The following is a 13925-nucleotide window of genomic DNA, read 5'->3' as shown; positions in this document are numbered from 1 at the left end:
TTCACTGGATAGACCCACCAGAGGATTCCATATGGATGGTAATCCCAGTGTCTATGGAATAAATCCTTTAACGGATGGTGGTGCATGTGATCCTTAGACTTGAGATCACCGGAGCGCCTTGTGCACCAATTGGTGTTGTTTGACACTAGCCCAGCGTAGTTCCATTCAGAGCGCCTTGTGCACCAATTGGTGTGATTTCCATGATTGTTGATCCGATAGGTGTCTATTGTCACAACAATAAAGCAATTGCTAAAGCAAAGGATCTATAGTCTCACCAGAAGTCCAAACACATACTCAGATGTTTTCATCTCATTAGAGAAATGGTTAAGAGGAAAGATGTATAGATCAGTAAAGTGCATACTGATGACAATCTCACCGATCCACTGACGAAGCCTCTGTCACAGCAGAAGCATGAAAAACACTTAAGGTCATTCAAATTTAAATACATGAATGATTGGTTATAGTGCAAGTGGGAGATTGTTAAAGTAAGTGCCCTAGAACCAATCAATTATTGTAAAATTGACTCTATAATAAATGTTTATTTATCAATAAAATGCATATTCTTCTATAGATCATTCAGTTTTGTGTACGGTGCTGACTGACAAAGACCGAAGTGTTATTTTCTTATTCTATTGAAATGAAAAAAATTAATAATAAAAATAAATATTAAATAAAAAAGGACTAACAACAGTAATAGAATAACCGTAGATCATTCTAAATTAATGTATGGGGTTGTAACTCTGCAAAACCATCTGCACAAACAATTTGTTCACTAGTCATTCAAACTTCGTTTACTCCTTAAAATAAAAACTCTTTTTAAAATTAGACCGAGAAGAATCTCAAAAGAGTGTAATATTTATCAATGCTCTAAAAATTTCACCGTCCTCTTCTTCGTCCATATCTCAACTCTAAAGCCATTTTCTTGCTCAAACTCTTAACACTTTATGTTCTGAAGAAAGAAGAAGAAGATATGTTCACTAAGCTTGCATGGTTATCTAGTTCTCTTATACCCAAATCTCTACCCTTGAATTTGAGAATGATTATCGTAGAGTACAAAGGAAATTAGGCATGATCGCTTAAGCGACGCGAGATATCGCTTAAGCAATCATGGCTTATGTATACTAGATCACTTAAGTGATATATAACAGTGCTTAAGCGATCCTATATTTGACAATGATTATTCTACAAAAGGAAATTCGCTTGATCGCGTAAGCAATTTAATGTCTCGCTTAAGCGATCCTGTACCGATAAGCCGTGATCGCTTAAGCGATGTGGGTTGTCGCTTAAGAGATCTTGTATACATAAGTCATGATTGCTTAAGCGATAAACCACGTCGCTTAAGCGATCAAGGCAAATTTCCTTTGTACTCGTAATAATTCACTCAAATACATGATCGCTTAAGCGATTTGGTATCTCACTTAAGCGACCCAGTACACATAAACTGTGATCGCTTAAGTGATATACCACGTCGCTTAAGCGATCTTGGCTAATTTCCTTTTGTTCTCTACATTGATTCATTCTCAAATACAAGATAGCTTAAGCGATGTCATGCCTCGCTTAAGCGATCTAGTATACATAAGCCTTCATCGCTTAAGCGATAGACCACGTTGCTTAAGCGATCAAGGCTAATTTCCTTTTGTACTCCATTAATTTTCTCAAATACAGGATCGCTTAAACGATATCATACCTCGCTTAAGAGATCAGTATACATAAGTTGTGATCGCTTAAGCGATATACCACGTCACTTAAGCGATCAAGGTTAATTTCCTTTTGTACTTGGAATAATTCATTCTCAAATACATTGGATCACTTAAGCGATATCCCATGTCACTTAAGTGACCATGGCTAATTTCCTTTATACTTAATAGCCATTCTAAATCACGGATCGCTTAAGCAATCCGGTGTACATAAGCCTTGATCGCTTAAGTGATAAAGGCAAATTTCCTTTTGTACTTGGAATAATTCATTCTCAACTACAAGATCGCTTAAGCGATTTCATATCTCGCTCTAGCGATCCAGTATGCATAAGCCATGATCACGTAAGCGATAACCTAAGTCACTTAAGTGATCAAGGCAAATTTCCTTTTGTACTTGGAAAATTCATTCTCAAGTACAGGATCGCTTAAGCGATGTCTTCTCTCACTTAAGCGATCCAGTATACATAAGCCTTGATCGCTTAAGCGATCTCCCACGTTGCTTAAGCGATCAAGGCAAACTTGCTTTTGTACTTGGAATAATTCATTCTCAACTACAAAATCGCTTAACGATCTCGTATGATAAGTTGTGATCGCTTAAGTGATAACCTGACTCGCTTAAGCGATCAAGGCAAATTCCTTTTGTACTTGGAATAATTCATTCTCAACTACAAGATCGCTTAAGTGACTTCAGATCTCGCTTAAGTGATCTCGTATGAATAAGCTGTGATCACTTAAGCAATAACCCATGTCGCTTAAGCGATCAAGGCAAATTTCCTTTTGTACTTGAAAATTCATTCTCAAGTACAAGATCGCTTAAGCGACGTCCTGTCTCGCTTAAGCGATCTAGTATACATAAGCCTTGATCGCTTAAGCGATATCCTTTTGTCGCTTAAGTGATCATGGCTAATTTCCTTTATACTTAATAATCATTCTAAATTGAGGATTGCTTAAGTGATGTGGGCTCTCGCTCAAGCAATCTAGTATACATAAGTCATGATCACTTAAGCAATAACATACGTCGCTTAAGCGATCGAGGCAAATTTCCTTTTGTACTTGGAATAATTCATTCTCAAATATAGGCTCACTTAAGCAATGTCTTATCTCGCTTAAGCGATCCAGTATACATAAGCTACGATCGCTTAAGCGATATCCCGCGTCGCTTAAGCGATCAAGGCTAATTTCCTTTGTACTCTACCATAATCATTCTCAAATTCAAAGGTAGAGATTTGGGTAGAAGAGAACTAGATAACCATGCAAGCTTAGTGAACATATATTCTTCTTCTTTCTTCGAAACATAAAGATGTTAAGAGTTCAAGCAAGAAAATGGCTTCAGAGTTGAGATATGGACGAAAAAGAAGACGGTTAAATTTTCAGAGCATTGATAAATATTACACTCTTTTGAGATTCTTTTCAGTCTGATTTTAAAAAGAGTTGTTATTTTAAGGAGTAAACGAAGTTTGAATTATTAGTCAAAAGATTGTTTGTGGAGATGGTTTTGTAGAGTTACAACTCCGTACATAAAACTAAATGATCTACGGTTATTCTATTACTGTTGTTAGTCCTTTTTTATTTAATATTTATTATTATTAATAATTTTTTTCATTTCAATAGAATGTGAAAGTAACACTTCGGCCTTTGTCAATCAATACCGTACATAAAACTGAATGATCGATTGTTATTCTATTATTTTTGTTAGTTCTTGGCAAGAAAATAATATATAAATAAATATAATATTTATATAAAATTGAACTCTGCAACCATCTGCTCTACACTCTATAGACCAAGAGAGTGCCTGAATTTTTCAGAAACTTTTTGACTATGAACAACAGCTCCTGTTATCACAATAACTTTTTTAGCACAACAGCTGTAACCTTCTATAAAATATTAAGCTTTTTGAAGATTTACTTTACTGAAAAAGTTCAAATGAAATTGAAAATTGCAATAGCCTTGGGCTTGGTGTTGCTTTTTACAGCTCACTCGTGACTAATTCAGTAAATTGATTGATTTGACACAACAATTATTTTGATAATATTTTAAATGGATGAAAGTTAAAAATAATTAATTTTATTTAATACGATATAAAGGATGATTTATTCAAGCTTCTCAAAACACAAATGTAATGTCATCACACATTTACAGGATATAGCTATTGTGCTGAAAAATTTATTATGATGACAGGAGTCGTATGTTTTAAAAAATTTATTTAAAACATGCTTCACAACTATATCACCACCTCAACAACTCAACCCACCGCTTCTAATGATTTCATCAATCAACTCATCAAAATTAACTTCTGTACTCACCGCAAGTGGTTTAACTTGTTTGCTCTTCCTAATTCACTTCGAGCAACTTTCTTCCTCCACCCACTCACCAAAATATTCAACACCCAAAACAACTTGTCCCTTGTCTAATAATAGCCAAGTACCTATAATGCAAGAAAACAAAAATTATTAACTGATATGATGCATGCAAATGCAATACCTAATTTTACCTCACTAAATTCTAATGCAAAGTCGTGTAGTAGCAAAGAGCAAGTAAGGGTCTTTCCCACAGAGGATTTGTGAACTTAATTAATTATCTACTTCTAACGGGGTTTGTCACGAATTATAAAAACTCAACAAAAACAAAAAACAAACTCAAAGCAAACAATGTAAATCAAGCAACTAATAACGAAAGAGAAATCAATGAGATAAATGAGATTAAAGGTTTATTCGCCACCACTAGACACGGATTGCATATAATAAAAACATGCTTTAACTTTCTACCCTCCTGATCATATCAGCTCAGAAAATACCAAACGTTGATAAGTCCCATCTCTCCTTACTGAGTCGTTGGACTAGACACGGTCATAACCTAATTCCCTATTTATTAAATAACCTAGGATAAGATCTCTAGATTCAAAGTAATAAAAGAATTAAGTTGCGAGAGACCTACTGAATCAAGGCTAAACTCATATGGTCGGTTTAGTTATCTTGAGTGATTATCCCCCATGTATGCAGGCATACACTTTACCACTAATTATTTAGGTTAATAAAGCGATTATGTACTAAACAACCTAAATTGGCATTAATAGATTAATCCTAACAATTTAATTGGCCACTTAAACAATTAGAAAAGTCTAGTTAGACCTTGTTTTCAGAGAAACAATCACATAACCAAGAGGGATCAAAAGATAAAAGGATGCAAATTTTATTAATCACAAGACATGTCTAGGGTTTTGAAATCACCCTCAATCACAAAAGAATTAGTTCTTCATGAATAAATATGAGAACATCATTGTATTATTCATAACAAATAATAATAACAAAGAAGAAGAAAAACTTAGTGAAACTTGGTTGGATTAATGAAGTTGATGATGATCTCCTCCAATTCTTCTTCTCCAAGCCTTCTTTAATCTCCCTTTTTCTTCAGTTATTGAATATCTTTGTTCTCTCTTTTTTATCTCTCAAAGAATTCCTCAAAATAATGGTAAAAGACTTCTATTTATATCCCACAAGGGTTAGGGTTTTGTTTTCCTTAATTCTAGTTAGTTTAAGACTCTTAAACCCTATTTCCCTAGTAAAAAACGGAAGAAAAATTTCCAGCTGACGTGACTGTGCCCCGGCACTGTGCTACGGCATGGTTGATTCTGGACTAAGTGTGTTGTGGCTTAGTGCTGCAGCATGGTTGGTTCTAGACTAAGTGTGCTGCAGCACAATGCTGCGACATGGTCCAATTCCTCTACTAACCTTGCAATATCATTCTTCAGCACTCCAGAGATGGTGATTTTTGAACATGATAACGAGAGAATTTGGTGATGTGATAAACATATTAAATTTAGCCCTTTGAATCAGATTTCCAACAGTTTAAGAATTATCTCGATAAAATATCTACAGCTCAAGTTATTGTTGAAGCACTGAGGCATGCTCAAACTAGAGCGTAATCTAGAATCTCCTCTTCACTTCAAAGGTCCATAACTTCTTCAATTCAACTCCAATTCTCGATCCGTTTGTTTCCAGTCATCACAAATTCTCTCGCCAACATCATCTCTCATCCAAATATTATTTTTGAGCCTTATTCCCTGAAAACACAACAAAAATACCTATGATCCCGAAAAGTGCGTTTATGAAACAATTAAGTTAATTCATGCGAATTAATCCTAATTTCCCACAAATGATACCTATAAACCACTAAGTATAAGTTTATTTTCTTATCATGATATATTAAGGGATGATTGATTTTAAAAAGCATCTGTAGAGTCGCTTAAGTGATGTGGTGTATCGCTTAAGTGATCTAGTATATCACTTACTGGATCGCTTAAGTGATCCAGTATATCGCTTATGCAATCTGGTATAAATAAGCTTGATCGCTTAAGTGATCATATGTCATATACCTGATTGCTTAAGCGATATGCTGCCATATATTAGACTTAAAGAAGATCGCTTAAGCAATCTGCGATCTACTACATTATACGACATACCAGATCGCTTAAGCGAGCCATCAGATCCAGAACACATTTTCAGTCATCTCCTCTTACAATCGGTGCTACCACCCCCAGCTACCCATAATGCAAGAAAATATTCAACAAATTTCACTCCTTTCAACTTGCATTACATCAAACACAACCAAACAACCTAAACAACTAAATCAAAATCATAACCCAAGCCCAATCCATCATTAAATCTTTGTAAATCGAAATATAAAATGGAAAAGGGAGATACACATACCTAGATGAAATGCTAGGAGGAGGAGGAGGCGGATCTGTGGCGGAGAAGATGTTAATGGCGGAGGAAGAAGATAGTGTTAATGGTGGGAAGTAGAAGATGTACAAGAAGGAGGAAGAAGAAGATGTAGAGGAAGAAGAAGAAGAAGATGTAGAGGAAGAAGAAGAAGAAGATGCAGAGGAAGAAGAAGATGTAGATGAAGCTTAGAATAAACAGCAACCAGGGGAGGTATGTGTTAATGGTAGGAGGAAGAAGAAGAATATGTCATGTTTGGGTTTGTTTGCAAGAATTTCAGGTTTTTGGGGACATATTATAATTTTTAAAAAATTACACAATACTTCATTAATCCTAATTAAGCCATGATTAGTGTTTAATTGTTATTAGTTTGTCTTAATAAAAAAATAAGGCCATTTAGTAAAGACTAAAAAACTACATGGCCTTTTAATTAAATTCAACGCCAATATGGCCTTTTAATCATTTGCCCCCACAAAAACTTGTTAAACTATTTTTCAAATTTGGGTCAAATTATCATATTTCAAAGTTAGATGGTTAAAATATTTTAAAGTATTAAAATCTTGCAATTTAACCCATTCGGTCAATCAAATAAGCTCCCAAACGGTCTTCCAAATTGGATAGAAGCATTGCAAAATGCTCTGTTTACCTAGTCAATTGGATAGTCTATTTAGTTGATCGAACGTTACATGTGGTTGACCTATTGGTGGTTGGGGTTATAACAAATAGTTCCATGTCACATCTAGTCGACCAATTATGCTATGTGGTTGACTGAATGCCGCAACCTAGAAGTACATATTTTTGCATAACCGTTACTCTTTTAAGTCTTTTCTATATAAACTTTACCAAACTATATATTGAATCAACTTTTGGCATTCTAAACTTGCAAAAACATCATAGCAAAAGTGTTCAATCATTTTAGAAAGCTTCCAATCGTAATTTTCTTACTCTGATTCAAACCCTTGCTACAGCTTACACTTGTATCTTTGAAGATTGAGTTTCTCCGGGCTATACACTTGTTTATCCACTCTATTAAGAGTGTGTTGGTGTAAAAACCATTATATTCTCATATTGTAAAATAGTATATTACACTCTTGGGATTTATGATTTTCAAAGTAAGGAAAGTAAGTCCTAATGTGTAAGAAAGGTTTAATTGAACCTTGTGAAGCAATTGAGTGTTAAATGTTTAATAGAACCTGGAGGAAAATTATTTGAATTGGATTTGCTTAGTTGGATGATCAACCAAGGTCGATAATAGGAAGACTCCAAAGGAGATAGCTTAGAGGCGCGAATGTAGGCTAGATTGTATTGAACTACTATAGATAGATTGTGTTTGATTCTATCTTTCCTTGTCTTTTTCATTTGTGCAATTTTTTTCATATTTGTTCAATACTTATTTGCTTGAAATTGTTCACATTCGCATACACATTGCACTAGAAAAGACTAACCGTTACAAAGAGTATTAATTTGCCCATTTAACTAAAAAATGACCTTAAAAAATTAAAAAGGTTAACTCTCCACGTTTAGGCTTATTTTGATCCTCCAAACGATTCTTGATAACATATTACACTTCATAATTAATTGAGCTAAAAGGAAATGTAAAAGAAATTCGGAGGATAAAGCACGCTGTATCAAAATAGAAAAATAGAATGTTCTAATTCAAGAAGAATAATCTATTAATGAAACCTGCCCCATCACTTTGAATTATTAGCGCACACTTTAGTCTATGAAGATGTAATTATTGATATAATATCATCATCAAAACCTGAGCACGATTTGATGTACAGCTCTGCCATATGATCTCATTCATACTGGGAGAAATATTTAGAAAATATGTGGTGGTGGTACTGGTGGTGGTGGTGTTGGAAATTGATAATGGAATCTGTTGACTATTCATAAGGAGAAAATATATAATTTCAAAATTATACTTTCTTTTTATTTTAATAAGTTCAGTGCAAATTTCGAATATTAGATATAGGCAACCTTGGAAGATGAACTCATGTTGAAATAATTAAAAAAGAAAAAAATCCCCAGTCCCCATATCGCCGAGTTCTTGCTGTCATTGGATGTATAGTGTCGGCTTCTGAGTTTACAGAAATTCTTCAATTAGTTTTGTAAATTGCAAAGTTGTCTGAGAGAAAGCAGGAATTTACAAGAGTTTCATGTGCAAACTTTTTAACTTAAAAACTAAGTACACACTTTTGTCTACCCACGTGACTCTATTACAATAATAGAGTTTAGTGCAGGAGTAATATTATATATACATCATTTTCATATAATATTTCTCATACAACATTATGTGATAAGATATGATTGATTAATTTAAAGTTAAAATTAAACTTTCACCTAATCATATCTTGCCACATAATGTTATATGAGAAATGTTGTATGAGAATGATGTATATATAGTATTATTCTTAGTGCAGATAAATCAATCATATCATTTTTATTTGTTTTGTAAGCTTCTTATTAATTTAATATCTTTATCATATTCCAATTTTCAATGACAAAATTTGGACAGAAACACATGCATTGTTTTGTATTTTGATCCAATCCGAACGGTTATGATTGATGGGTTTTTGTCATATTTTAATTGTTAATAATTTCTAGATGAATTTTAGTTTGTTTTCATTCTATGGATCCAAATCTAGTTGCTTTGGAAACTCATTTGGATCAATAATTGTACAGAGATGTAATTTGTTAGAAAAATGAATTAAATTCTAACAAGTTTCTTGGAGTAGAAACATTGTTTTTTTTTTTTTGTTTTTTTTAAATATTGTTCCAATGTTGTCAAAAAATTGAATTTAATATTGTTCTATTGTTCAAATGTGAATGGGATTTGTGTTATCATTTTCGTATTTGACTGATGACTACAGTAATTATTTACATTCAGTACTGAAGTAATAGTTATCAACTTTTGAAAATTGTAAATATGAAATCGATAATGTATAAACAGTTTAGATAACTAGCAAATTGGTAAAACTATACTAAATCTTATAAGATTATTACATATAGGCCAAGTGTTTGAACTCTTATATATATATAATAAGGTTTTGGAGCATACAGAGATCGTTGAATGTGTCCACCGAACAGATTATGGTGACAGAGAATGGCCAAGTTAGAGATGATAGTTGATGGAACTCATGGAAGGATACATGTGCATTCTATAATACAAATTAAAGCTTAATTGTTGGTGTATTTTAATTTATATACACCATGTACAAAAAGGTGTGTTTTGTCTTCAATTATATTCGCCACTACTTCACTTACAAAACACAAAAACATAGTGTTAACATTTTATTTTTTCTTGAAGAATGGTAAATTATACAGCCACCGACGATAGTGCACCAAATTTGTGTATCGAATGACGTGGCAAAATCTTGACCGTTGATTAATTTTAACTTACTATTAATAAACGATCAGGATTTTATCACGTCATTCGGTGTACTACCGTCGGTGGCTATAGCATTACTCTTTGAAGAATATACAGTCTTTTTACAGGTAGAGCTAATTTAACTTTCCATTACTCCATAAAATATGTTGATAACGCTAATAATTAAAATATTAATTCAGTTCATAATTAATCAAGCATGAAATGTACCCTCACTTTGATTTAAAAAAATAAAAATAGGCGTGGATTAGATTGTTTGAGAATCATTCTTTCAAATATTTGTTTAGTCTAAAACAATGAAAAAAAGAAAAAACATATTACTATGAGCTTATCGAAAGCAATCCCAATCAAAAGTTATTTAGCTTTTGATAAATAAATATAAACGATAAAAACAAGCTAATGACACCTTTGTCTCTCAAAGTGTAAGGCAAAAACCTCGATATTCACAAGTAAATTAATAAACAGGAAATTAAATTATGAGTAGGAAAATGAATAATTAAATCTAAAATCTAAAATCATAACAAATTAAGTCTTGAGTCAAAGAAAGGCAAAGGCCTACATTGATATCAGTGTAAAACAGATCAAAATACATGTGTATCTAGCCTTTCCGCTTGCTAATTAATCTCTAATAATAATCTATTTCCTACCTAACTAATTGGGTAAGCTAGCTTACATAATTTAATAGCAATTGGAATTGATAACTAAATGATTGGAGCCAATGCTCACATGCATATAATTAGTTATACCTCCTCTGCACTGAATCCAATGCCATATTTTTTTTTTTTTTTTGTCTTTAGTAGGTTTATTGTCCACCACCAAAACCTCACTTGGATTTACAATACTATATTTTCTCTCTTTTTTGCTTTCGAACAAGCTAAACCCCAAGAAGCACATAATAGAGTATTGTTATGGGCAAGGCGATCAGCATTCCAAAAATAACCCTGCATAAATTCAAATGCACAAAAATTTTGGTTCATATTATTATTTTTATTGCATTATAGAATAATTCTCATATACATAAGTTAGAAAAGGAAGAAATTAACTTACGCAGTGCTAAGTATGTCTGGATGGACATTGTATTCCTTGGCAAATACAAAGGGAACAATACCTTGGGGAAGTGCGGCCTGGCAAGAAAAAATTAATTCACCAAATTATTTTATCATTTAAACGTGAATATTGAAAAATAAAGCCTATATATCATGCTATATGCTGCAAATTATTGAGTTGTCAAAGCACAATAATTATGTTATTAACTAGCATAAATGAAATGGGAAAGATTGGATTGATCTTATTAATGAAGACAGAAGTAAAAAGAAAAAAGAAAGAAAAACTTAACGAACTTTAATATAAAGAGCAATACCACTTTACAAAGGGAGTAATAGTAGCCCTTGGATTAAGGTTTTCAAGGGTTGACTATGTATTGATCCTAAGATTGTTATAAAGAGATGATGTTTCAGAATAAAATGTAAAAAAGTCAGTGGCTTTGACAAATCAATGCTCTTCTAAATTCTAACGCCATGAAAATAAATAATTTAGCTGAAATTAATTATTTACACGTAGAAGTTGGTTTTTGTATTGATAAACTACATATATAATTATTTGATATCAAATAATTAATAAATTTTTCAGCACAAACTAAGCTAGCGGATATGACATTAAGATGGTCAACCTGAACAATCGCAATATGAAGGAGAACACCTCGGAGACCAATAGCGATAGAGGTTGCAGCAATCACGGCGGGGCCTGTCAAAAATCTAACAGCCATTGCAAATGTTGCCACAGATTTTCCACAAGCTATGATCTTTGGTTGTAAAGCCATGAACAAACCTATTATTTATTAACCCAACGTCTAATTAATAAATGAATCAATTATTTTAAAAGTTAATTTAACGAGTCATCAAAGAAATGCACTTAATTACCTAGACTGAACATGGCCAATCCCAGACCTGCATCAGATAATATCGATATGGATCCTGACACAATAGTCGGCATTTGGATGTGCCACCTGCAAACAAATTTAATTGAAATCTTTGGGAAGGAATTCCTTGTACAAACTATAATTAATTTGTTGGATCAAATCCTTTAATTACCTGAATGATATAAGAGACCAAATGAGACCTAAAAGACTTGAATAGGTATTGGGATTTCTGATGAGCTTCCTCCAAACCATAATAAGTATGAGTCTAGTCATTACACTTGCAGGAGGCATCTGGTGCTTCTTTGCTCCTTCTCCTTCTTCCATTTCAATCTTCTTCTGACAATTACTGAACGGAGAACCACTTGCCGGAAACTTTGATCCATGTCCATCCTCTATTTCAACATCCCTGTTATCTCCATTGGCTTTTGTTGCAGGACTCATATTTTCAATTAACTGGTGCATAGCTGTATATATATATCCATTTGTAAAATAATATAATTTTTATATTTAAAAGAAAACAACTAAATCATAATCAGTGGCTTACCTTTAGAAGCAGCACTTTCATTTTGAAGAGCAGCTTTATTAGAAGAATCCAGGGCTCCCAAGTCAGTGGATGCAGTTCTATTAACAGCATGTCTAAGATTTCCTTCGGAAACTGGAGATGCACTTGAGCTCCACACAAACATGTGAAGCTCTTTATTAGGCATAGCTCCACTTCCTCCACCACTTTCCTTCTTCTTTGATGTACCTCCCGAAAACATTGGATTTGGAGGAGGGTATGAAGAAACCACACCTCCATTAAACAACTCACCACTCATACTTCTTCCTCCCCTTTTCTTCCCAATCTTAAACATCTCCTCATCGAAATTCGATGTCCTGGGTGTGGCTCCTTTCGACGATTGTAACGAATAAACATCACCAATACCCCCTTGAAAGCTATTTGTGTATCCATGCTTTGGACTCGGGGCTTTACTTGCAAACATTGCATAAAAATCGTTTTGGTTAAAACTTGAAGCCCTTGGTGTTGGCTCTCGCGAAGATTGTACTGAATAGATCTCAACACCAGTAAGATTTGATGCTCGCGGAGTCATCGATGTTAAAGAATTCAATCCATGAGACTTATTGAATGACGAAACCATTGATGATGCGCCGGATCTTCTCACCACCACGTGGAGTTTTCCATCATCACCGATCTCAGCATCGGCCTGCAATGGTTCACGTCCATTAAGAGAAACAACATCAGAATCAACCCGGAAAGAAGTGATAGAGCCAGCAGTCTCAGGGAACTGCTCAGTAATAAGTAGCTTTGCTCCTCTGTACTCGAACATAAAGAGCATGAGTGTGTACCAAATTACACTTTGCAAAACCACAATTTGGACCATTAAACTCCCAGAGAAATCTCCATACATAGCTTTCAAAAGTGGGATGCCCATCACAAGAGTGTTTGGAAGTGTAGAAAGAGAAAAGAGGGTGATCATCCACTCAAGGTTGCCATGTTTTGTAAAAGCTTGCCACAGGAAAAGAGCCGCAAGAATGACAACCTTTTGAAGACTATCAGCAGCGATGAAATGGTAGTTCATGGCATAAGGGTCATTTGAGGAAATGAAGTGAAAGGAGAGCAATGGAACGGCAAACACAGCAACAAAACGGTTGATGCCAGAACACTGATCTGGTGTGAAGATTTTCCACCAACGGACTGACCCATAAGCTAATATCATAGCAACATATAGGGGTACAATTGCCGCAAGAACATCGTAAATGTCCTTACCAGTAATCATGGCTAAATAACAAAGAAATTAATTGATTACACTTCAAAAGAGAGAGGAGAAAGAGAAAGAATTGAGTTTATAACTACTCAATTTGTGGTTGGAAGCATGTCCAAGAAAGAATGCTTATAATTCTAAGTTTCTATAATGAGAATAGGAGCATAGGGAAGTTTTGGATGGTTGTTTGTCCTCTTTTATAGAAGAGGTCTTACGTAGTTTTCACTCCGGGTAAAAATGAACACAAGAGGTTTAAGGGATTGTCATGAATAAGTGCCAGATGGCAGATGGGTTTTCGACAATGACAAAGAGCAAGGTTTTATTATATATACTACAGATCTTTACTGCTACCGCAGATCACTCAAAACTGCCTAACTCATGTGCGTGAACGAGCGCGGAGGCGAGCAGCAAGGTTTTTATTTATTTGCAATTACTTTATTA

General features: G+C 34.0%; 1 protein-coding gene across 1 annotated transcript; it reads right to left on the bottom strand.

Annotated features, from left to right (window-relative positions):
- Positions 1–10595: 10595 nt before the first annotated feature.
- LOC116124859 (auxin efflux carrier component 2) lies at positions 10596–13567 on the bottom strand. The gene is made up of 6 exons (XM_031410617.1): positions 12266–13567; positions 11894–12185; positions 11723–11808; positions 11473–11630; positions 10851–10927; positions 10596–10744 (listed from the first exon to the last, which is right to left on the bottom strand). Exons 1-6 carry the CDS (start codon positions 13497–13499, stop codon positions 10678–10680), a joined length of 1914 nt encoding a protein of 637 aa, XP_031266477.1. The 5' UTR covers positions 13500–13567; the 3' UTR covers positions 10596–10677.
- Positions 13568–13925: the final 358 nt, after the last annotated feature.

Source organism: Pistacia vera, unplaced genomic scaffold (assembly GCF_008641045.1).
Source record: "Pistacia vera cultivar Batoury unplaced genomic scaffold, PisVer_v2 Contig157, whole genome shotgun sequence".
Taxonomy (NCBI): Eukaryota; Viridiplantae; Streptophyta; class Magnoliopsida; order Sapindales; family Anacardiaceae; genus Pistacia; species Pistacia vera.
This window is presented reverse-complemented; position numbering and strand designations above follow the sequence as displayed.